We start from the raw sequence: 25,247 nt of genomic DNA on the forward strand, positions 1-25,247 counted from the left end.
CGGGCCAATGGGCTTCAGTCTGTAGGTGACTGCAGAAGGAGGAGGAGCTCTATCTGTACTCTCTTCAGGCAGTTGTGTCTCTCAGTGCTTTTTGGGTTCATAACCTGTTAAATAAACCAGCTGGTCTTCACCCTCCAAGACAAGCCAACTCATGGGAGGCGGCAGGGTATGGGCATTGGCCCAAGCCCTGGCTGGGGCCGGGCTGTAGTGTCAGCAGGTGAGCAGCAGACAAGACCATCTCTGCAAGTGCAGCATAGTCTTGGCATAGGGTAATGGGAGTGTGTGGCCAAAGCTGTGAGCAGAAGCACAGGTGGTGACAGGAGTAGAGGCACCCCATGGGAAACATACTGACCTGTTGTGTGTGTCCCAGGACCAGCCCTGAGTTGGACCAGCACCAGGGGTCAGTATGTCCCTGTGGGTCTGTGATCTATGAGGCAGCAGCTAGCAACATGATAGCAGGAGTGCCTGTGGCTGCTGCTGTAGAGCCTGGTGAGGTGACTTTTGAAGCTAGTGAGGGCCTCCAAGTGCACTACATCTGTGAACGGGAGATGCCTGAATGTAAGGAGGTGATGGGTGCCATCTGCCCTTGGCACACTTCTGGCTGCTGCTGTCACCAGGGTCCTCTGGGAGGCATCTACAACCTCAGGCTCCTTTCTGCCTGTAGCCAGCTTTCCCAGGGCTAGCCAGTAACAAAAGCTGGCTTTGCCTTGCATTCCCACCCCTTAGTCTTTCCCCACAGAATCCAGTTTCTTTTCTCCTTCCCTCCCAAACTCCCAGTTCTTTCTCCCTCATCTCATTCTCCCATTCTGGCATGGGACCATTTGTTTATGGCTGTTCTTGTCTGTAGCTCTGTTTACTACCTGTGGGACTTTGTTGAGGCTTCTTTGGAATATTCTCTTCCTTTTCTCAATAAAAACTCAACTATCCCAACTTTCCAGTACCCATCCCATTCTCTTTGTACCTATCCAAATGGTACCTAAGTGAAGGAACCAGGTAAGTGCCTAATTGTTTGCTTTGTTAAAGTAGCTAAATCTCAGGACAATTCATACTGAAATATTTGGGGATTTCTTATTTAAAATCAGAATGCAGGTTGCCATAGGAGAGACTGTATGGGTTGTTTTAAGTCACCTTGATAGAAGCTGCTTAATTTCTTCTAACTAATTTGAACACAGAAGGAAAGAAAATGGAGGGTGCTTAAAATAATTGGGAAAGGTGTGAAATGTCATGGCCAGGGCCGCAGAAAAATGAGTGTGTGTGTGTGGGGTTCCTCCAAAGGAGTTTGCCTATGAGGCTCTGATTACTTTAAAATTCTTACTTTAACACAAAATGTGTCTGCAGATTTATTCTGGTGACTTAACAGACATTATTTACCTCCTTGTTCTAACAGAGAGCGGGGGATGGTTTGTGTTCAAAACTTTCAAAAGACATAAAACATAAATGTAGACTTTGAATATGTAATATAAAGATGGAAGGTTAAAATGTCAGACCTTGCCTGTGTAAGAGTGTTTGTTGCCATAGCTCCCCTTTTGTCCTTCCCCCTCCTGACAATAACATCTTGTTCAAAGATAAGAAAGTTGGAGTTTTTTGGTCTCTATACTGCTGGAAGTGGCAGAGGGATGGGAGGGGGTAGAAAAGAGAAAACAGTTGGTTTGCCTCTAAAATTTTGCAAAGATATGAATCTAAGTAAAAAGAATTCTGGGTAACAGTATGGTTCTTTAATAAAAACAAAATTTTTCCAAATAGAAAACATTGTATCATAAAGATATTAAATCCATTGGCTCTTTGGTTTTCTTTAAATGCCAGAGATATTATTACTATAGAGGAGATGTCTTATAGCTCTTCTATTTAAACTTTGATTGGGCTCCTTATAGCCAAGACAACCCTAAGCAAAAAGAACGAGAACACATGGACACAGGGAAAGAACATCACACACTAGGGCCCATTGGGAGGGGTGCAGGGCAAAGGGATGGAGAGCATTAGGACAAATATCTGATGCATGTGAGGCTTAAAAGCTCAATGATGGCTTGATAGGTGCAGCAAACCACCATGGGACGTGTATACTTATGTAACAAACTTGCACGTTCTGTATATGTATCCCAGAACTTAAAGTGAAAAAAACACACACACACACACAACTTTGGTTGGGCTATTTTTTTCAGAGGTACAATAATTAAGACTTATGATGAATGTGACTTTGTAACTTGGAGTACTATACTCACTTTTCAAGATATTTAATAATTTGGAATAAACAAATATTTGAATTAATTCATTATACTTTTATATACAAAACATGTAAGTACTTGTGTAAACATACTCCACTTGGTGGTGTAAGGAAAGCCTCTGAGTGATTTTACACACCAGTTAATAGATGAGTAGTGTCGGATGAGAGCCCAAAAAAGGCTCTTTATTGTCATTCTTTAGGATTACAGCACAGTTTATGTATGTCTCATTTGGCCCTTTGCAACACAAATAAGGCCTATATATATGTTCTCCCTATGTTTTGCTAATGAAGAAATGAAGACTTAGAGATCGCACATGAGTATAGAAGACAGCTACTCAACAGAACTAAGGTTCTGTGTCCTCAGAATGACATGGAAGAGACAGATATGCTGAATTTACTTTTTAAAAATTTTAAAAACAAACCTGCACGTTATGCACATGTACCCTAGAACTTAAGGTATAATAAAAAATAAATAAATTTTAAAAAAATTAAAAAAAATAAAAACCCCAGAATACATTTAAGTTATATTTTGCCTATAAAATAGACCTGTCTTTTAAAACATAGTGCCATTTTGTTTTATTCTATGCAGTCGATTTTTACACAATGTAAAGACAAATTTATGTTTTGGTTTTGTTTTGTTTTGTTTTGTTTTGTTTTGTTTTAAATAAAGGTGGGTCTCACTATGTTACTCATTCTGGCCTCAAATTCCTGACCTGGGCTCAAGGGATTTTCCCATCTCAGCCTCCTGAGTAGCTGGGACTACAGGCATGTGCCATCTTGCCTGGCTTCATCTTATGTCTATACATTTATTTCAATGGATGAGAATAAAAGTAGAGGTAGTGAAATAGCCTAAATGCAGCAGTCAAATAAATGAGTTGATATATTTTTATAAATGATCACATCTTTTTTTATTCTCTCCCTCTATAGATATACATTTGGAGTCCAACCCTTCTGACCATCCAGAGTCAAGCACAATATTCCTGAGAAAATCTCAAACAGATGGTGAGACAACATTGTCTTTTCTGCCAAGAAAAAGAGTGAAAACTCTTGTTGTTTGATCAGATGAATTATAGAAAGTATTTAGAAACTCGCATTGGTTTGATTTTTTAAACTTTTCACATATTTACTTGTCTTATTTTAATATGTTATATACTTTTTCTTAATTGTTACTGTGTCAATGAAATCATGTAAACTTTTTGTCTATACATTTTGCCATCTTTTTATCAACACAATTTGTCATGTGATGAAGGAGTCATAGATTTATCTTTATTTATAATTCTTTGCCCCTTCTCCCTTACTCCAAAGAGTACATTTTAAAGATAGAACTTAGGCTTCAGCTTGGTTTCCATTTAAACAAATAAAAAAACATGGTTGCTCATCAACAGAGATTGAATCTGTGATTTTGGCCTCCTCTTGCATAGTCTCCTGATCACATGAGTTTATCACATCTAAGCTTATGCTTCCCGAAACTTTTAACTTATTAACCTTTTCATCTGATGTAATGTAAATTTAAACATGCCCTACTTCTGCTTATTTTCCTTAATGTTATGTTAAATCCTCATTTGTTTGCTAAAAGGCCATACACAGCCAAGTTTTCCATTTGATTTAAGCAGCAAGAATACAAGTGAGGATCTATAATAAAATGGGAAGTAATGCAGCACAGTAAAATAGGGGCGTTTGTAACCTTTCTTTTTGTAGTTTGAGTAGACTTTGTCTGTCTTGAGTCAGGTATTTCTGGTTAGAATTTGTGTTCATTTTTGCATTACTATAAAGAGGTACCTAAGGCTGGATAATTTATAACAAAAATAGGTTTAATCGGCTCATAGATTTTCAGGCTGTACAAACATGGCTTCAAAATCTGCTTCTGGTGAGGGCCTCAGCAAGCTTACAATCATGATGGAAGGCAAAGGGGAAGGAGGTGGTTCCACATGGTGAGAGAGGGAGGGAGAGGCTGGTAGAGGGAAGGTGTCACACTCTTTTAAACTACCAGAATGAGAATTTGCTTATTACCATGGGGATGGCACCAAGCCATTCACAAGGAATCCACCGCCATTACCCAAACACTTCCCACTAGGCCCTGTCTCCAATATTTAAGGGTCACATTTTAAAATGAGATTTGGAGGGGGGAAAATACCCAAACCATATCAGAGTTGTTTTTCCCAGTTCCTTCCAGAGCTGTAGGCTTCTCCCACATGGAAAGCATGGAAGAGGTAAAACAAAAGCTATTCCATGTCCCTCACTCTTCGGTGGTAGGAATGTTTGCCTGCAAGGCCCTTCCACCATCAAAGGTGGAGGCAGTGTAGGAAACAAAGCATGGCCCAATTCCTCTTAGAGCTTTTATTATGCTGGCCTGTTTTTTGTTTTTTGTTTTAGAAAAAAATGATTTTTTGTGCTGCAGATAAGATGCCCAATCGGGGTTTGTATAGTCATTTTAAAATTTAAATTTAAGATAGGTTACTTTCCAGTTGTTTTGTTTTTAGTGACATAATAGTAGATAACCACTAAGTGTGGTTCGAGATGCTTACAGGGATTCTGGTGCATCTAGAGGTAGGTGCCTGGCCAGAAAGTAGTTCTTAGAGCTGTTAACTTTTAGATTCTGGTAAATGAGAAAATACTCATGGCTCATATATGCAACAGTTAAACTGTTTTATTAGCTAACTTTTTTATCTGGCCTCATTTTCTTTGCCCTTTTCTTTTGTACACAAGGATTCTTTCATGTGTATGTAATAGAAACAAAAAGTAAACTAGGTCAAAAAGTAAAACTAAGTTTTTAGATTTTACTTTATGAGATTTATCGTGCCAGATAATTTAAATATAAATTGTTGAAAGTATTTTTTAAATGGAATTTTTACTCATTTAGGAGTGTTTAGTAAGACATTACTACTCTTATTTTATGGTATTTGTATCAGAAGATCAGAAGTGACCTTTTTTTTTTTTTCATTCTTAGTACAAGAGAAAAAAAACAACTATACAAAGCATGTACATAAACAGTCAAAAAGTTAAGCAATTGATACTTTGTGATACTTTGATATAAAAATGTGTCTCTCTTGATTCCTTTAAATTATAATGGGGACTCAGTGATAATAGCATGGACCTCTTTTTCTATTTTCCTAGGTATCAAATTTATTCAGAGAAAAGTCTGCAGCTTAGTGTGTCCACCTTTTAAGAGTTTCTGACATTTAAGTTAAATTTCAATAGTCTGGTTGTGGTATAAAGATCTGCCTTAAATATTTAATCATATTTTAAATCAAATAACAAAAATAGAATAGCTAAGAAATAACAAAGAACAAAATAACAAATACAGAATAATAAATAACAAAAATAGAATAGCTATCAGCACTGTCTATTGACTTTGTCATAACAGGTGAAAGCATACCTTCCTCACTACACCATGACTTTATTTTTCTCCCTCTGTTTCTTCCAACTGTAGCACACTTTTAAATTAAATCAGTAATATTTGCATGATTATGACTATGCAAATTCTATTCACTGCTATGTCATATGGTGTTTTCACTATGCCTCTGCATTATATGTCCTTCATTCTTTCTCTGAAACAGTTCTGAAATCTGAGCATTTCTGCACTTTTTCTGGATCATCTCTTTCTTCCTAGCCTATGTTACTTTACTCAGCCAAATGCTGTAAGGAGCCCCTGGCTGGTCTGTTTGCTTTCACATCCATTTTTTTTTTTTTTTTTTTTTTGTTATACTTTAAGTTCTAGGGTACATGTGAATAACGTGCAGGTTTGTTACATATGTATACTTATGCCATGTTGGTGTGCTGCACCCATCAACTCATCAGCACCCATCAATTCATCATTTATATCATGTATAACTCCCCAATGCAATCCCTCCCTCCTCCCCCCTCCCCATGATAGGCCCCAGTGTGTGATGTTCCCCTTCCCGAGTCCAAGTGATCTCATTGTTCAGTTCCCACCTATGAGTGAGAACATGCGGTGTTTGGTTTTCTCTTCTTGTGATAGTTTGCTAAGAATGATGGTTTCCAGCTGCATCCATGTCCCTACAAAGGATGCAAACTCATCCTTTTTTTTTGGCTGCATAGTATTCCATGGTGTATATGTGCCACATTTTCTTAATCCAGTCTGTCGCAGATGGACATTTGGGTTGATTCCAAGTCTTTGCTATTGTGAATAGTGCCGCAATAAACATACGTGTGCCTGTGTCTTTGTAGTAGACTAATTTATAATCCTTTGGGTATATACCCAGTAGTGGGATGGCTGGGTCATATGGTACATCTAGTTCTAGATCCTTGAGGAATTGCCATACCGTTTTCCATAATGGTTGAACTAGTTTACAATCCCACCAACAGTGTAAAAGTGTTCCTATTTCTCCACATCCTCTCCAACACCTGTTGTTTCCTGAATTTTTAATGATTGCCATTCTAACTGGTGTGAGATGGTATCTCATTGTGGTTTTGATTTACATTTCTCTGATGGCGAGTGATGATGAGCATTTTTTCATGTGTCTGTTGGCTGTATGAATGTCTTCTTTTGAGAAATGTCTGTTCATATCCTTTGCCCACTTTTTGATGGGGTTGTTTGTTTTTCTCTTGTATATTTGTTTGAGTTCTTTGTAGATTCTGGATATTAGCCCTTTGTCAGATGAGTAGATTGCAAAAATTTCCTCCCATTCTGTAGGTTGCCTGTCCACTCTGTCGGTAGTTTCTTTTGCTGTGCAGAAGCTCTTCAGTTTAATTAGATCCCATTTGTCAATTTTGGCTTTTGCTGCCATTGCTTTTGGTGTTTTAGACATGAAGTCCTTGCCCATGCCTATGTCCTGAATGGTACTACCTAGATTTTCTTCTAGGGTTTTTATGGTATTAGGTCTAACATTTAAGTCTCTAATCCATCTTGAATTAATCTTCCTATAAGGAGTAAGGAAAGGATCCAGTTTCAGCTTTCTACTTATGGCTAGCCAATTTTCCCAGCACCATTTATTAAATAGGGAATCCTTTCCCCATTTCTTGTTTCTCTCAGGTTTGTCAAAGATCAGATGGCTGTAGATGTGTGGTATTATTTCTGAGGACTCAGTTCTGTTCCATTGGTCTATAGCTCTGTTTTGGTACCAGTACCATGCTGTTTTGGTTACTGTAGCCTTGTAGTATAGTTTGAAGTCAGGTAGCGTGACGCCTCCAGCTTTGTCCTTTTGACTTAGGATTGTCTTGGCAATGCGGGCTCTTTTTTGGTTCCATATGAACTTTAAAGCAGTTTTTTCCAATTCTGTGAAGAAACTCATTGGTAGCTTGATGGGGATGGCATTGAATCTATAAATAACCTTGGGCAGTGTGGCCATTTTCACGATATTGATTCTTCCTATCCATGAGCATGGTATGTTCTTCCATTTGCTTGTGTCCTCTTTTATTTCACTGAGAAGTGGTATGTAGTTCCCCATGAAGAGTTCCTTTACATCCCTTGTAAGTTGGATTCCTAGGTATTTTATTCTCTTTGAAACAATTATGAATGGAAGTTCATTCCTGATTTGGCTCTCTGCTTGTCTGTTACTGGTGTATAAGAATGCTTGTGATTTTTGCACATTAATTTTGTATCCTGAGAATTTGCTGAAGTTTCTTCTCAGCTTAAGGAGATTTTGGGCTGAGACAATGGGGTTTTCTAAATATACAATCATGTCATCTGCAAACAGAGACAATTTGACTTCTTCTTTTCCTAACTGAATACCTTTGATTTCTTTCTCTTGCCTGATTGCCCTAGCCAGAACTTCCAACACTATGTCGAATAGGAGTGGTGAGAGAGGGCATCTCTGTCCTGTGCCAGTTTTCAAAGGGAATTTTTCCAGGTTTGCCCATTCAGTGTGATATTGGCTGTGGGTTTGTCATAAATAGCTCTTATTATTTTGAGGTACGTTCCATCAATACCGAGTTTATTGAGCGTTTTTAGCATGAAGGGTTGTTGAATTTTGTCAAAAGCCTTTTCTGCATCTATTGAGATAATCATGTGGTTTTTGTCTTTGGTTCTGTTTATATGCTGGATTACATTTATTGATTTGCGAATATTGAACCAGCCTTGCATCCCAGGGATGAAGCCCACTTGATCATGGTGGATAAGCTTTTTGATGTGCTGCTGGATTCGGTTTGCCAGTATTTTATTGAGGATTTTTGCATCGATGTTCATCAGGGATATTGGTGTAAAATTCTCTTTTTTTGTTGTGTCTCTGCCAGGCTTTGGTATCAGGATGATGTTGGCCTCATGAAATGAGTTCAGGGAGGATTCCCTCTTTTTCTATTGATTGGAATAGTTTCAGAAGGAATGGTACCAGCTCCTCCTTATACATCTGGTAGAATTCACCTGTGAATCCATCTGGTCCTGGACTTTTTTTGCTTGGTAGGCTATTAATTGTTGCCTCAATTTCAGAGCCTGCTATTGGTCTATTCAGGGATTCAACTTCTTCCTGGTTTAGTCTTGGGAGAGTGTAAGTGTCCAGGAAATTATCCATTTCTTCTAGATTTTCTAGTTGATTTGCGTAGAGGTGTTTATAGTATTCTCTGATGGTAGTTTGTATTTCTGTGGGGTTGGTGGTGATATTCCCTTTATCATTTTTTATTGTGTCTATTTGATTCTTCTCTTTTCTTCTTTATTAGTCTTGCTAGTGGTCTGTCAATTTTGTTGACCTTTTCAAAAAACCAACTCCTGGATTCATTGATTTTTTGGAGGGTTTTTTGTGTCTCTATCTCCTTCAGTTCTGCTCTGATCTTAGTTATTTCTTGCCTTCTTCTAGCTTTTGAATGTGTTTGCTCTTGTTTCTCCAGTTCTTGTAATTGTGATGTTAGAGTGTCCATTTTAGATCTTTCCAGCTTTCTCTTGTGGGCATTTAGTACTATAAATTTTCCTCTACACACTGCTTTAAATGTGTCCCAGAGATTCTGGTATGCTGTATCTTTGTTCTCATTGGTTTCAAAGAACATCTTTATTTCTGCCTTCATTTTGTTATGTACCCAGTAGTCATTCAGGAGCAGGTTGTTCGGTTTCCATGTAGTTGAGCGGTTTTGATTGAGTTTCTTAGTCCTGAGTTCTAGTTTGATTGCACTGTGGTCTGAGAGACAGTTTGTTATAATTTCTGTTCTTTTACATTTGCTGAGGAGTGCTTTACTTCCCATTATGTGGTCAATTTTGGAATAAGTGCGATGTGGTGCTGAGAAGAATGTATATTCTGTTGATTTGGGGTGGAGAGTTCTATAGATGTCGATTAGGTCTGCTTGGTGCAGAGATGAGTTCAATTCCTGGATATCCTTGTTAATTTTCTGTCTCGTTGATCTGTCTAATGTTGACAGTGGAGTGTTGAAGTCTCCCGTTATTATTGTATGGGAGTCTAAGTCTCTTTGTAAGTCTCTAAGGACTTGCTTTATGAATCTGGGTGCTCCTGTATTGGGTGCATATATATTTAGGAGAGTTAGCTCTTCCTGTTGAATTGATCCCTTTACCATTATGTAATGGCCTTCTTTGTCTCTTTTGATCTTTGATGGTTTAAAGTCTGTTTTATCAGAGACTAGGATTGCAACCCCTGCTTTCTTTTGTTCTCCATTTTCTTGGTAGATCTTCCTCCATCCCTTTATTTTAAGCCTATGTATGTCTCTGCATGTGAGATTTTTTTTTTTTTTTTTTTTTTTTGAGATGGAGTCTCGCTCTGTCCCCCAGGCTGGAGTGCAGTGGCAGGATCTTGGCTCCCTGCAAATTCTGCCTCCTGGGTTCACGCCATTCTCCTGCCTCAGCCTCCCGAGTAGCTGGGACTACAGGTGCCCGCCAGAGCGCCCGGCTAATTTTTTGTATTTTTGGTAGAGACGGGGTTTCACCGTGGTCTCGATCTCCTGACCTTGTGATCCCCCCTCCTCGGCCTCCCAAAGTGCTGGGATGTCACCGCGCCTGGCCTCCCAAAGTGCTGGATGAGCCACCGCGCCTGGCCTATTCTTACTATTTTTATACCAGTACCATGCTGTTTTCGTGACAATGGTCTTATTTTATAGTGTGAGGTCAGATAATGTGATGGCTCCATATTTGTTGTTTTTGTTTAGTTTTGTTTCGGCTGTGTGTCATCTTGTTTGGTACCGTATTTTAGGATTGCTTTTTCTATTTCTGTGAAAAATGATGATGGCATTTTGATAGGAATTGCATTGAATTTGTAGATTGCTTTTGGCAGTATGGTCATTTTCACAATAGTGATTCTACCCATTCATGAGCATGGGATGTCTTTCCATTTGTTTGTCATCCATGATTTCATTCAGCAATGTTTTGTAGTTCCCAATGGCATATCAAAAAGATAATGCACCATGACCAAGTGGGTTTCATACCACGAATGCAGGGATGTTTTAACATATGCAAGTCAATAAATGTGATACACCACAGAAACAGAATTCAAAACAAAAATCACACGATCATCTCAATAGGCAGAAAAAGCATTAGGCAGAAAAAGCATTTGACAAAATCCAGCATCCTTTTATGATTAAAACCCTCAGCAAAATTGTTATACAAGGGACATACTTCAATGTAATAAAAGCCATTCATTACAAACCCACAGCCAACATAATGTTGAGTGACAAAAAGTTGAAAGCATTCCCCCTGAGAACTGGAACAAGACAAGGATACCCACTCTCCCCACTCCTATTCACTATAGTACTGGAAGACCTAGCCAGAGCAATCACACAAGAGAAAGAAATAAAGGCATGCAGATCAGTAAAGTCAAACTGTCACTGTTTGCTGATGATATGATCATATACCTAGAAAACCCTAATGACTCTTCCAAAAAAAACTCCTAGAACTCACAAAATGAATTCAGAAAAGTTTCAGGATACAAAATTAATGTACACAAATCAGTAGTTCTGTTATACCCCAACAGCGACCAAGCTGAGAATCAAACCAATAACTCAACCCCTTTACAATAGCTGCAAAACAACAACAACAACAGCAAAACCCTTAGAAATATACATAAGCAAAGAGGTGAAAGACCTCTACAAGGAAAACAGCTTTAGTGTTTTTAATGTGTTAAAATGAGAGGCAGCAGGTACAGTGGAATAAGTCAGTGGTTGGGCATTGGTGTCCAATGAGTACTGGACCTTTGATAGTAAGGCTTTGGTTTTGACTTACTAAAATAAGAGGTATGATTATTTTCTAGTTTTTGTCATTAAACCTTAAAAGAACTAAGTCATCCCTTCCGTTTCTCATTAAAGACTATAAAATTTCATACTCTGTGATTTATGCTGACTGAAGTTAGATTTGTTTCTATTTTGTGGCTACCTTAAATAATACCTGTAAACAGTAATCTGTTAGTAGTGTTTTTGCTGTGATTAAATGCAAAATAAGACTTACTTACCTTCCAAATTATAACTGAATTAATTTGTCAAATACTTGTTGAACTTTTTGATTTATTAAAAATTTTATGCTGAGCAGCTGGAGGTAGGAACAGTTAGGGCTCTCCCTTACTCTTATGGAGAGGCATACTTTCTCATGAGGGAAATACTCTGCTAGAATTAGTATCTTGTAACCAGTTAGTGTAAAAAAAATGTGTTTTGATGAGGCTACTGGCAAAGAGATCCAACAAGGTAGACACAGTCAAGCTTGCTGAAACAAGGAAAGAGAAAAGCATTATTCCAGTTAGAGAACAGGGGTAGAGCAGGAAAATGCCTAGGTGCAGGTCAAATGATTTATAGAATAAAATTAATCAAGTTTTGAAATGAATGAAAAGTATTCTCTGAGAGTCTCATTTGAGTCGTGTCATGGCAGTCTTATTTAAACATGAAGTGAAAGTTAAATTTTTTTAAGTTGTCATCTGTTTTCAGGGTGTGAGAGAATATTTAAGTGTTACTCGTTTTATCCTCCACATAAGAAAACAGGACTAGGGAAACCTGTGTTTTCCTCACTTGTTGGTCACCTAGCAGCCCTGGTACACAGAGCCTCTGAATCTGAAACACTTGTTTTGTCACAATATTGCCTGAAATGATACATTTAGGATTAGTAACTTAGTAAATGCATTAGTCTTGTATTCATTGCAGTAAATGGTCTTGTACCAATATTATTTAATACATTACATTTTACTGTAGTAAATAAATAACAGAAATAGAAATTCTCAGCTGTTTTATGTCACTATAGAAAAAAACAATGAAATCTTATTTTAAACTTTTCTCATTATTTATAAAGGGAATTCATAAAATTCTTGTGAGATTTGATGATAGGTACCATGTTAAAGGCAGCATTTTATAACCCGTATCTCAAATATCATCTGTGGAAGTTAAGAGCCTCTGATGAGTTTTTTATAGAGTGCATATGATACCACACTCAGGCAGTTCATGGAGTGTAAGAAATATCATAGTGCTTTGAAAAATTTGACATTTTAACCAATGAAAAAGTACACTTTGATAAGTTTAACTTATACTTCCCTTCCCTGTCAGGTATCTACTGAGCATTTTACTCAACAATACAGTTCATATTTGACAATATTCCTTGATGACAGCACAGCCAGTCAACCTCATCTTACAATGCCACTAAAATCATGAGTACAACTATATTGCCAAGGGACAGACTCCTTTTTTCAAAAATTATTTCAGCCATTTGGTTGTACTCTTCAGCAATCAGCTTAAGAAATTGAAGTCAACTATATATTGATATCCAGATTCTAAATATTAAGTATCAATTTCTCTTTTAATCTTAGATGTCATGGTGGAAGGAAAAATCAGCAAATAAGCAATCCCAGAAAAAACGTAGCTATTTATTTGATGTCTTCATGCCTTAATACAATATTGAATGCAATGAGAAGGATAGGTTCCTTTTATTGAATGATTTTTTGCAAAATATTAGTTTTTCAGTGCATTGTAGGCTTAAATCAATGTGTACTACTTTGGACATTAGTCTTGGAAGAAGGCACAGCTTTTTCTCTTCTGGCACCACAGTGTATCTACATTTGATTTTCTCCCATTGTGCATGAGCACCTCATGGGCCACAAAGATGCATTTTGAGAGTATCCTGAGATGAACTTTATTTTAAAAGGAACTACAACCAACACCACCACCAGCTCCATTGGGTTTGTCTAGTGTACATCATTATCACCTCCTTAGGTTATGATTTTTGATTTTTAGGACACAATTTGGAAAGTGCTAATTTAGAATAATTTAGAATAATAAAGAATATTAACTTTACTTTTCATTCTATAAACATAACTAGCTTATAAACAATTTTATTTCAAATGTTCTAGCATTTTTAGCTAATTCAATTTTCAGTAACTTTTACTTTAATTAAAAATGGCAGCTGGCTCCTGACTTGGAGACACCTCCTAGCAGGGTTTGATAGACACCTCATACAGGAGAGCTGGCATTTGGTGGGTGCCTCTCTGGAATGAAGCTTCCAGAGGAAAGAGCAGGCAGCAATCTTTGCTATTCTGCAGCCTCCGCTGGTGATACCCAGGCAGATGGTCTGGAGTGGACCTGCAGCAAATTCCAGCAGACCCACAGAAGAGGCCTCTGAGTGTTAGAAGGAAAACTAGCAAACAGAAAGCGGTAACATCAACACCAACAAAAAGGACAACAATCCAAAAACCCCATCAACATCAAAAGGTCATCAACAACAAAGATCAAAGGTAGATAAATCCATGAAGATGAGGGAAAAAAAACAGCCTAAGAATGCTGAAAATGCCCAAAACCAGAATGCCTCTTCTCCTCCAAAGGGTCACAACTCCTCACTAGCAAGGGAACAAAACTAGATGGAGAATGAGTGTGTCAAATTGACAGAAGTAGGCTTCAGAAGGTGGGTAATAACTAGCTCCTCCAAGCTAAAGGAGCATGTTCCTACCCAATGCAAGGATGCTAAGAATCTTGATAAAAGGTTACAGGAACTGCTAACTAGAATAAAGAGTTTAGAGAAGAACATAAACGACCTGATGGAGTTGAAAAACACAGCATGAGAACTTCATGAAGCATACACAAGTATCAATAGCTGAATTGATGAAGCAGAAGAAAGGATATCAGAGATTGAAAATCACCTTAATGGAATAAAGTATGAAGAAAAGATTAGAGAAAAAAAGAATGAAAAGGAACAAAGCCTCCAAGAAATATGGGACTATGTGAAAAGATCAGACCTATGATTCATTGGTGTACCTGAAAGTGATGGGAAGAATGGAACCAAGTTAGAAACCACTCTTCAGGATATTATCCAGGAGAAGGTCCCCAACCTAGCAAGACATGCCAACATTTAAATTCAAGAAATACAGAGAACACCACCAAGATACTCCTTGAGAAGAGCAATCCCAAGACACATAATTGTCAGATTCAGCAAGGTTGAAATCAAGGAAAAAATGTTAAGGGCAGCCAGAGAGACAGGTCAGGTTACCTACAAAGGGAAGCACATCAGACCAACAGCAGATCTCTCTGCAGCAACCCTACAAGCCAGAAGAGAGTGGGGGCCAGTATTCAACATTCTTAAAGAATTTTCAACCCAGAATTTCATATCCAGCCAAACTTATTATCATAAGTGAAGGAGAAATAAAATATTTTACAGACAAGCAAATGCTAAGGGATTTTATCACCACCAGGCCTGCCTTACAAGAGTTCTTGAAGGAAGCACTAAATATTGAAAGGAGAAACTTGTACCAGCCACTGCAAAAACAGCAAAATATAAAGATCAACCACACTATGAAGAAACTGCATCAACTAATGTGCTAAATAACCAGGTAGCATCATGATGACAGGATCAAATCCACACATAATAATATTAACCTTAAATGTAAACAGGCTAAGTGCCCCAATTAAAAGACACAGACTGACAAATTGGATAAAGAGTCAAGAACCATCGGTGTGCTATATTCAAGAGTTCCATCTCATGTGCAGTGACACACATGGGATCAAAATAAAGGGATAGAGGAATATTTACCAAACAAATGGAAATCAAAAAGAGGGGTTGCAATTCTACTCTCTGATAAAACAGACTGTAAACCAACAAAGATCAAAAAAGACAAAGAAGGGTATTACATATGGCAAAGGGATCAATGCAATAAGAAGAGCTAACTACCCTAAATATATATGCACCCAATACAGGAGCACCCAGATTCATAAAACAAGTTCTTACAGACCTACAAAGAGACTTAGACTTCCACACAATACTAGTTGAAGACTTTAACACCCCACTGTCAATATCAGACAGATCAGTGAGACAGAAAATTAACAAGGATATTCAGGACTTGAACTCAACTCTGGACCAAGCAGATCTAATAGATATCTACAGAACTCTCCACCTGAAATCAACAGAATATACATTCTTCTCAGCACTTATTTGAAAATGGGCCACTTAAATAGAAGTAAAACACTTCTCAACAAATGCAAAAGAATGGAAATCATAACAGTTTCTCAGACTACAGTGCAATCAAATTAGAACTCAAGATTTAGAAACTCACTCAAAACCACACAACTACATGGAATCTGAACAACCTGCTCCTGAATGACTATTAACAACAACCTGCTCCTAAATGACTACTGAGTAAATAATGAAATTAAGGTAGAAATAAAGAAGTTCTTTGAAACCAATGAGAACAAAGGCACAACTTACCAGAATCTCTGGGACACTGCTAAAGCAGTGTTTAGAGGGAAATTTGTAGCACTAAATGTCCAGATCAGAAAGTGGGAAAGATCTAAAATTGACACCCTAACATCACCATTAAAAGAACTAGAGAAGCAAGAACAAACAAATTCAAAAGCTAGCAGAAGAAAAGAAATAACTAAGATCAGAGCAGAATGGAAGGACATAAAGACCCAAAAATCCCCTCAAAAAAATCAATGAATCCAGGAGCTGGTTTTCCAAAAGGATTAACAAAATAGATAGACTGCTAACCAGATGAATAAAGAAGAAAAGAGAGAAGAATCAAATAGATGCAATAAAAAATGATAAAGGGGATATGACCACCAATTCCACAGAAATACAGACTACCATCAGATAATACTATAAATACCTCTATGCAAATAAACTGGAAAATCTAGAAGAAATGGATAGATTCCTGGACACATACACCCTCCCAAGACTAAACCAGGAAGAAGTCGAATCCGTGAATAGACCAGTAACAAGTTCTGAAATTGAAGCAATAATTAATATCCTAAAAACTAAAAAAAGTCCAGGCCCAGACAGATTTTCAGTTGATTTCTACCAGAGATACAAAGAGGAGCTAGTACCATTCTGAAACTATTCCAAACAATAGTAAAAGAGGGACTCCTCCCTAACTCATTTTATGAGGCCAGCATCATCCTGATACCAAACCTGGCAGAGACACAATAGGAAAAGAAAATCTCAGACCAATATCCCTGATGAACATCGACATGAAAATTCTCATTAAAATACTGGCAAACTGAATCCAGCAGCACATCACAAAGTTTACCCACCATGATCAAGACGGCTTCATCCTTGGGATGCAAGGCTGGTTCAACATATGCAAATCAATATATGTAATCCATCACATAAACAGAACCAATGAGAAAAACCACATGATTATCTCAATAGATGCAGAAAAGGCCTTCAATAAAATTCAACACCCCTTCATGCTAAAATCACTCAATAAACTAGGTATTGATGGAACATATCTCAAGATAATAAGAGCTATTTATGGCAGACCCACAGTCAATATCATACCGAATGGGCAAAAGCTGGAAACCTTCCCTTTGAAAACCAGCACAAGGCAAGGATGTCCTCTCTCACCACTCCTTTTCAACATAGTATTGGAAATTCTGGCCAGGACAATCAGGCAAGAGAAAGTAATAAAGGATATTCGAATAGGAAGAGAGGAAGTCAAATTGTCTCTATTTGCAGATGATATGATTATATATTTAGAAAACCCCAACGTCTCAGCTCAAAAACTCCTTAAGCTGATAAGCAACTTCAGTAAAGTCTCAGGATACTAAATTAATGTGCAAAAATCACAACCATACCTATACACCAATAATAGACAAACAAAGAGCCAATTCATGAGTGAACTCCCATTCACAGTTGTTACAAAGAGAATAAAATACCTAGGAATACAATTTAAAAGGGACATGAAGGACCTCTTCAAGGAGAACTACAAAACATGCTCAAGGAAATAAGAGAGAATATAAACAAATAGAAAAATATTCCATGCTTTTGGATAGGAAGAGTCACTATCATGAAAGTGACCACACTGGCCAAAGTAATACATAGATTCAATGCTATTTCCATCAAGCTACCACTGATTTTCTTCACAGAATTAGAAATACTACTTTACATTTCATATGGAACAAAAAAAGAGCTTGTATTAGCCAAGAAAATCCTAATCAAAAAAGAACAAAGCTGGAGGCATCATGCTACCTTACTTCAACCTATACCACAAGGCTACAGTAGCCAAACAGCATGGTACTGGTACCAAAACAGATGTATAGACCAATGGAACAGAACAGAGGCCTCAGAAATAATGACACACATCTACAATCATCTGATCTTTGACAAACCTGACAAAAACAAGCAATGAGGAAAGGACCCCCTATTTAATAAATGGTGTTAGGAAAACTCACTAGCCATAAGCAGAAAACTGAAACTAGAGCCCTTCCTTACACCTTATACAAAAATTAACTCAAGATGAATTAAAAACTTAAACCTAAGACCTAGAACCATAAAATCCCTGGAAGAAAACCTAGGCAATACTATTCAGGACATAGGTGTGGGCAATGACTTCATGACTAAAACACCAAAAGCAATGGCAACAAAAGCCAAAATTGACAAGTGGGATCTAATTAAACTAAAGAGCTTCTGCACAGCAAAAGAAATTATCATCAGAGTGAACAGGCAACCTACAGAATGGGAGAAAATTTTTGCAATCTATCCATCTGACAAAGGCCTAGTATCCAGAGTCTACAAGAAACTTAAACAAATTTACAAGAAAAAACCACATGAAAAAGTGGGTGAAGGATATGAACAGACACTTCTCAAAGGAAGACATTTATGCAGCCAACAAACATATGAAAAAAAGCTCATCATCACTGGTCATTAGAGAAATGCAAATCAAAACCACAATGAGATACCATCTCATGTCAGTTAGAATGGCGAGCGTTAAAAAGTCAGGAAACAACAGCTGCTGGAGAGGAAGTGGAGAAATAGAAATGCTTTTACATTGCTGGTGGGAGTGAAAATTAGCTCAACCATTGTGGAGACAGTGTGGTGATTCCTCAAGAATCTAGAACCAGAAATACCATTTGACCCATCCATCCCATTATTGGGTTTATACCCAAAGGATTATAAATCATTCTGCTATGAAGACACTTGAACATGTATGTTTATTGTTGCACTATTTCCAATAGCAAAGACTTGCAACCAACCTAAATGCTCATCAATGATAGACTGGATAAAGAAAATGTGCCACATATACACAATGGAATACTATGCAGCTGTAAGAAAGAATGAGTTCCTGTCCTTCCCAGGGACATGGATGAAGCTGGAAACCATCATTCTCAGCAAACTAACACAGGAACAGAAAACCAAACACCACATGTTCTCGCTCATAAGTAGATGTTGAACAATGAGAGCACGTGGACACAGGGAGAGGAATTTCAAACACCAGGGCCTGTCAGGGGGTCGGAGGCAAGGGGAGGAATAGCATTAGGAGAAATACCTAATGCACGTGGGGCTTAAAACCTAGATGATGGGTTGATGGGTGCAGCAAACCACCATGGCACGCGTATACGTATGTAACAAACCTGCACCTTCTGCACATGTATCCCAGAACTTAAAGTATAATTTAAAAAAACATGGTGGCCAGGCATGGTGGCTCACGCCTGTAATCCCAGCCCTTCAGGAGGCCAAGGCAGGCCGATAACTTGAGTGCAGGAGTTCGAGACCAGCCTGGCTAACATTGCAAAACTCCATCTCTACTAAAAATACAAAAATTAACTGGGCGCGATGGCGGCTGCCTGTAATTCCACCTACTTGGGAGGCTGAGGCAGGAGGATCGCTTGAACCCAGGAGGCAGAGGTTGCAGTGAGCCGAGATCGCACCATTGCACTCCATCCTGGGCAACAAGAGCGAAACTCTGTTTCTAAAACGAATAACAACAACAACAACATAGAGGCAAGTTTACACTCATAATAATGTCACTTCCCTCTCTCCCTTATCACAGTAGTAGTGATGAAATTGTGTTTCAATATTAATTGGATTCAAACCCTGTATCAAGTCCTAAGCTTTGGGACCTATTGAGTAATCACTAAATGTCTCTATTCAGCCAAGCCTCTAAATCCTTGAGCAAAAAAAAAAAAAAAAAAAAAAAAAGGCACTCTGGCTCATGTCCCTGGCTTCTTTTGAATTCAGAAGTTTTGATGTGTTAGCATACAATTTAAAAGGAGTTTTAAACATTAATCCATTAATCTTGCTCAAACAAATTTCATGCTTTTTTCCTCATTATTCTAATATTTAGAAGTCTACTTCTGAAAGGAAAGTAAATTTTAATTTCCCATCAAGTTTGAGAAATTATCATTTGGTATATTCACTATCAGTGAAATAAAGGTTTATTGAGCAAATTAATAGGGCAAATTGGCTTCAATAAAAGATTTTGAAAAATGTTTATTATAGGTTAGTAGTGCACTGTTGTCAATGGGGTAGATGGAACTCATTGGGATCACTTTTGCAGGTTTATTTTTCAAAATACATGTCTGCAAACATTTGTATCTTCCCACCTCAACCTTCCCTCTATTTCTAGGCACTATTTTTAGGAAAATAGGAATGGATGTGAGGCATCTTTATGTGAAGAAAAGCATCCCAGAAGATTCTGATTTTCACCCCAACTCAATCATTCCAAACTTTGCTGCACGTTGAAATCACCAGGGAAATTTTTAACAACAACCCTGATGGCCAAAGTCCTACCCAATGCTAATTAATTAAATCAAAAAGCCTCAAGTTGAAAATGAGGCAGCTATTAAAGCTCCTCAGTTGATTTTAAGGTGCAGCAAAATTTGAGAGAAACTGCTCCTATATGGTGGGACCTTGGGCAAGTCAGTTTTAAGGTTTGTTTTCCTGATTGGTAAAATGAATGTTGGATTAAATGTCATGGTCCTTGGTCCTTTCCAACATGTAACTTCAAATTCTGTGATTTTAAAATGATTTTAGAGATGAAAACTACTTGAAGCACTATAGACATATCCACCTTAAATGCTAATGATACAGGGTTTTTAAAAAGTGCTAATATTGTATAGACCTATTATTAAAATTCAGATTTGCCTTCCCTCAGTTATTCTGAGCCTCATTCTAGATGCCGAGGGCAAATGGAAGCACATAACTTATGTAAGAGAATCTCTTGTTTTGTGATGCGCAGAATCTGTGAGTAACTTAGGAATACAGTTACATATATCTGAAGAGGTGTATCTGTTCATAAATATTTTAGTTAAACTAATTGAAGGTACCTACCGTTCACATTAGACTGTGTCCTGTTACACTGCCTTGTCAGCATGGCTCATTTTAGGATCACTGCACATATCATTGATTTCCTGTGTGCTTATGTTTACTAATATATTTTTAATAATTATACAAAAGCGATTTCAAATAATGTTATTATAAAGCACTTTCATTATGTATTTTTAGGGAAATAATTAAAAATGGGTTATAGGAGATAGTGAACTAAACTAAAATGCAGGGCCTAACATCTTAAAAAAAGAAAACACTACTGTATGGCTTAAATATATGGACACGATTTATAGTCCTTTGGGGAGTTGATGGGTGCAGCACACCAACATGGCACAAGTATGCATATGTAACAAACCTACACGTTGTGCACATGTACCCTAGAACTTAAAGTATAATAAAAAAGAAAAGAAAACATATGGACACATAGATGTAAACTGCATGAGGCTGTGTGCGGTGGCTCATGCCTGTACTCCCAGCACTTTAGGAGTTCCAAGGCAGGCAGATCACTTGAGGCCAGGAGTTTGAGACCAACCTGGCCATCATGGCGAGAACCTGTCCCTACTAAAAATACAAAAATTAGCTATGCATAGTGGCTCAAACCTGTAGTTCCAGCTACCTGGGGGGCTGAGGCATGAGAATTGCTTGTACCTGTGAGGTGGAAGTTTTGGTGAGCCAAGATTGCGCCACTGCACTCCAGTCTGGTTGACAGAGTGAGACTCTGGGTCAAAAAATAAATAAATGCATAAAATAAATTGCATGGAATGAAAGGTTTTATGGGTAGAAGAGCACGTAACAGGGAAATATGTTATTATTTATATATTATGGTCATCAACAGAAACATGTCTTCTAAAACATACTACCTTACATTGTGGTTCTCATATTTTTGCTAAAAGTCAAGAAATAAAAATAAGAAACTGCCCTTATGGTACTGTTCTGAACTATAAGATTTGAATTTCACAGCTGCTAGGAGAGTTTCCTCTACCCCTGTTTTAAAAAATGTCTTCAAGCCTAACAAATAACATTTATTGTTATGAATTTTTTTCCTTCCACAGTGTGACTTTGGCGATATATTATCATATCAAGCAAAGGTGAGCATTTTTAAAACCTGTCTTGTTATTCTGGCTAATTACTTTGCATGATATCAAGCTCAGTGTTACGTTCTGGCTCTAGACATCATAAGCTGTATTTTGCCTATTAAAATATCGAAGCAAATTATTTGTGTTTTCTTTGGTCCTTGAGACTTTTAAAATTTTTAAATGATAAAGTATCCCAGTGAGTATGATTTTATATTGATTACATTGACATTTACTGTGATAGAAATATAAAATTGAGATTTTTGTCAAAATCTATTTTTAGTTTAGATTTCACAGCCTTAACACTATTGATATTATGAGCTAGATAATGCTTTGTGAGGACTGTCCTGTGCATTGCAGAAAGTTTAGCAACATTGATGGCCTCTACCAAATAGATATCAGTAGTAACCCATGACCCAGGTTGTGACAATAGAAAATATTTCTTAAATTTTTAAATGAAAATATAACTTTTCTATGATAAAAGATTGAGTAAAAAATGTGTCATGTGTTTATATTATTGAAAATCTGTAGTGTTGAACTTAATAGAAGGCAGCTGGATTCTCTATCTCTTTCTTTGCAATTTGCTTTAAGGAAGCAATAAGATAACCTAGCCTCATGCAAATATGTAGCTGGTAAAAGGTGTATTTTTAAAACTTTAAGACAATTGTGGGTGTTCTTTAATACTAAATCAAAGCTTCACTAGTGCTAGTTTCTTAAATTAGTTACAGTGGCATTTTACATATTAGCAAATGTATTCCATCAGTACTCACTGATCTTTCTTGCACAATAAATGGTTCTTTCCCCCACATACTTGCATTTATAATATGCATTAGTTATTTGGAAAATATTGGTTTATGTTTTATTGCTTCAAAAATCACTTAATTTAACCACCCATCTTATTTTAAAACGTCTTTAAGTATTGAGAAGCTGTCAAGCATACAGTAGAAGGAACAAGTTTTTCAAAGTCCTCAGGAAAGGTTAAATTTTATCTTTGGAAACAAATACTTATTTTCCTTATGACATGAGTGACACATTTCCTTGTGAATGAGTGACAGCTTCATTTATTTTTGAGAATGATAGTTGTATCATTTTTTTAGACTGAGTTTCACTCTGTCACTTGGCTGGAGTTCATTGGTATGATCTCAGCTCAAGCAATTCTCTCAGCTTAGGCTCTTGAGTATCTGGGACCACAGATGTGTTTCAGCATGCCTGGATAATTTTTTTTTTTTTTTTTTTTTTGTATTTTTGTTAGAGAGGGTTTTGTCATGTTGCCCAGGCTGGTCTCAAACTCCTAAAGGAGCTCAAGTGATCTGCCTGTTTTGGCCTTCCAAAGTGCTGGGATTTTACAAGCATGAGCCACTGCACTAGGAGGTTGTATTTTTAAATGAAATTGATGTTTCTCTTTAGTTCTCTGTAGTATATTCTCATGATGTATTTATTATTTTCAGTAATTTAAATTAAAGGAAGCTAGCAAATCTGAATCACATTTACATTTATTAAAGTTCTAAAGAGATTATTGCCCACCACTGCTGCTTTGTAAAACATTCTTGTGTTTCATTGTGTGGTTAGAGGAGTGAAAATGTGTTTGGTTTATTGTCATTGCCTGTTAGGAAGGATCAATACTTACAGACAGTTCTGACTGGTTATGGTATAAAAGACTTCACAGTACAGGACATGCTGTGCTAAGAAAGAAGAGGTCAGGAAACCCTCTGCAAGTCAGTATCAAGGAGAATTTGTAAAAACCATTTGCTTGGGTGAAGTAAACACTAAAGCACATAGGCACATAGGAGGCATTATTTTACTAAACAGATATTATACTAAGATATTAACAGTTTTTGAAGTAATACACATTCTTATTTCATAGAGATGCAGATAGATATTTGGACTTTTTTTTTTTTTTTTTAGTTGTCTTTTCACATTTATTTAGCATAACTCTTTTGTGATTCATTCCTTTTTTTTTGTGATACAGTCTCGCTCTGTCACCAGGCAGGAATGCCACGGCATGATCTCGGCTCACTGCAACCTCCGACTCCCTGGTTCAAGAGATTTTCTCTTTTTTTTTAATTAATTAATTATTTATTTATTATTATACTTTAAGTTCTAGGGCACATGTGCATAACGTGCAGGTTTGTTACATATGTATACTTATGCCATGTTGGTGTGCTGCACCCATCAACTCGTCAGCACCCATCAATTCATCATTTATATCATATATAACTCCCCAATGCAATCCCTCCCTCCTCCCCCCTCCCCATGATAGGCCCCAGTGTGTGATGTTCCCCTTCCCGAGTCCAGGTGATCTCATTGTTCAGTTCCCACCTATGAGTGAGAACATGCAGTGTTTGGTTTTCTCTTCTTGTGATAGTTTGCTAAGAATGATGGTTTCCAGCTGCATCCATGTCCCTACAAAGGATGCAAACTCATCCTTTTTTATGGCTGCATAGTATTCCATGGTGTATATGTGCCACATTTTCTTAATCCAGTCTGTCACAGATGGACATTTGGGTTGATTCCAAGTCTTTGCTGTTGTGAATAGTGCCGCAATAAACATACGTGTGCCTGTGTCTTTGTAGTAGAATAATTTATAATCCTTTGGGTATATACCCAGTAGTGGGATGGCTGGGTCATATGGTACATCTAGTTCTAGATCCTTGAGGAATTGCCATACTGTTTTCCATAATGGTTGAACTAGTTTACAATGCCACCAACAGTGTAAAAGTGTTCCTATTTCTCCACATCCTCTCCAGTACCTGCTGTTTCCTGACTTCTTAATAATTGCCACTCTAACTGGTGTGAGATGGTATCTCATTGTGGTTTTGATTTGCATTTCTCTGATGGCGAGTGATGATGAGCATTTTTTCATGTGTCTGTTGGCTGTATGAATGTCTTCTTTTGAGAAATATCTGATCATATCCTTTGCCCACTTTTTGATGGGGTTGTTTGTTTTTTTCTTGTATATTCGTTTGAGTTCTTTGTAGATTCTGGATATTAGCCCTTTGTCAGATGAGTAGGTTGCAAAAATATTCTCCCATTCTGTAGGTTGCCTGTTCAGTCTGATGGTAGTTTCTTTTGCTGTGCAAAAGCTCTTTAGTTTAATTAGATCCCATTTGTCAATTTTTGCTTTTGCTGCCGTTGCTTTTGGTGTTTTAGACATGAAGTCCTTGCCCATGCCTATGTCCTGAATGGTACTACCTAGGTTTTCTTCTAGGGTTTTTATGGTATTAGGTCTAACATTTAAGTCTCTAATCCATCTTGAATTAATCTTCGTATAAGGGGTAAGGAAAGGATCCAGTTTCAGCTTTCTACTTATGGCTAGCCAATTTTCCCAGCACCATTTATTAAATAGGGAATCCTTTCCCCATTTCTTGTTTCTCTCAGGTTTGTCAAAGATCAGATGGCTGTAGATGTGTGGTATTATTTCTGAGGACTCTGTTCTGCTCCATTGGTCTATATCTCTGTTTTGGTACCAGTACCATGCTGTTTTGGTTACTGTAGCCTTGTAGTATAGTTTGAAGTCAGGTAGCGTGACGCCTCCAGCTTTGTCCTTTTGACTTAGGATTGT

General features: G+C 37.4%; 1 protein-coding gene across 1 annotated transcript in view; it reads left to right on the forward strand.

The window, feature by feature from the left end:
• The first annotated feature begins 335 nt into the window (after positions 1-335).
• The window catches only part of LOC104677081 (cyclin-Y-like protein 2), a 69,865-nt gene continuing 44,953 nt past the window's right edge, over positions 336-25,247 (forward strand). The window contains 6 exon segments of the mRNA XM_030941152.1: positions 336-558; positions 3,149-3,223; positions 5,169-5,200; positions 12,632-12,730; positions 21,663-21,700; positions 23,550-23,561. Coding sequence (XP_030797012.1) covers positions 336-558; positions 3,149-3,223; positions 5,169-5,200; positions 12,632-12,730; positions 21,663-21,700; positions 23,550-23,561 — 479 coding nt within the window.

The sequence above is a fragment of the Rhinopithecus roxellana genome, chromosome 11 (genome assembly GCF_007565055.1).
Source record: "Rhinopithecus roxellana isolate Shanxi Qingling chromosome 11, ASM756505v1, whole genome shotgun sequence".
Lineage (NCBI taxonomy): Eukaryota > Metazoa > Chordata > Mammalia > Primates > Cercopithecidae > Rhinopithecus > Rhinopithecus roxellana.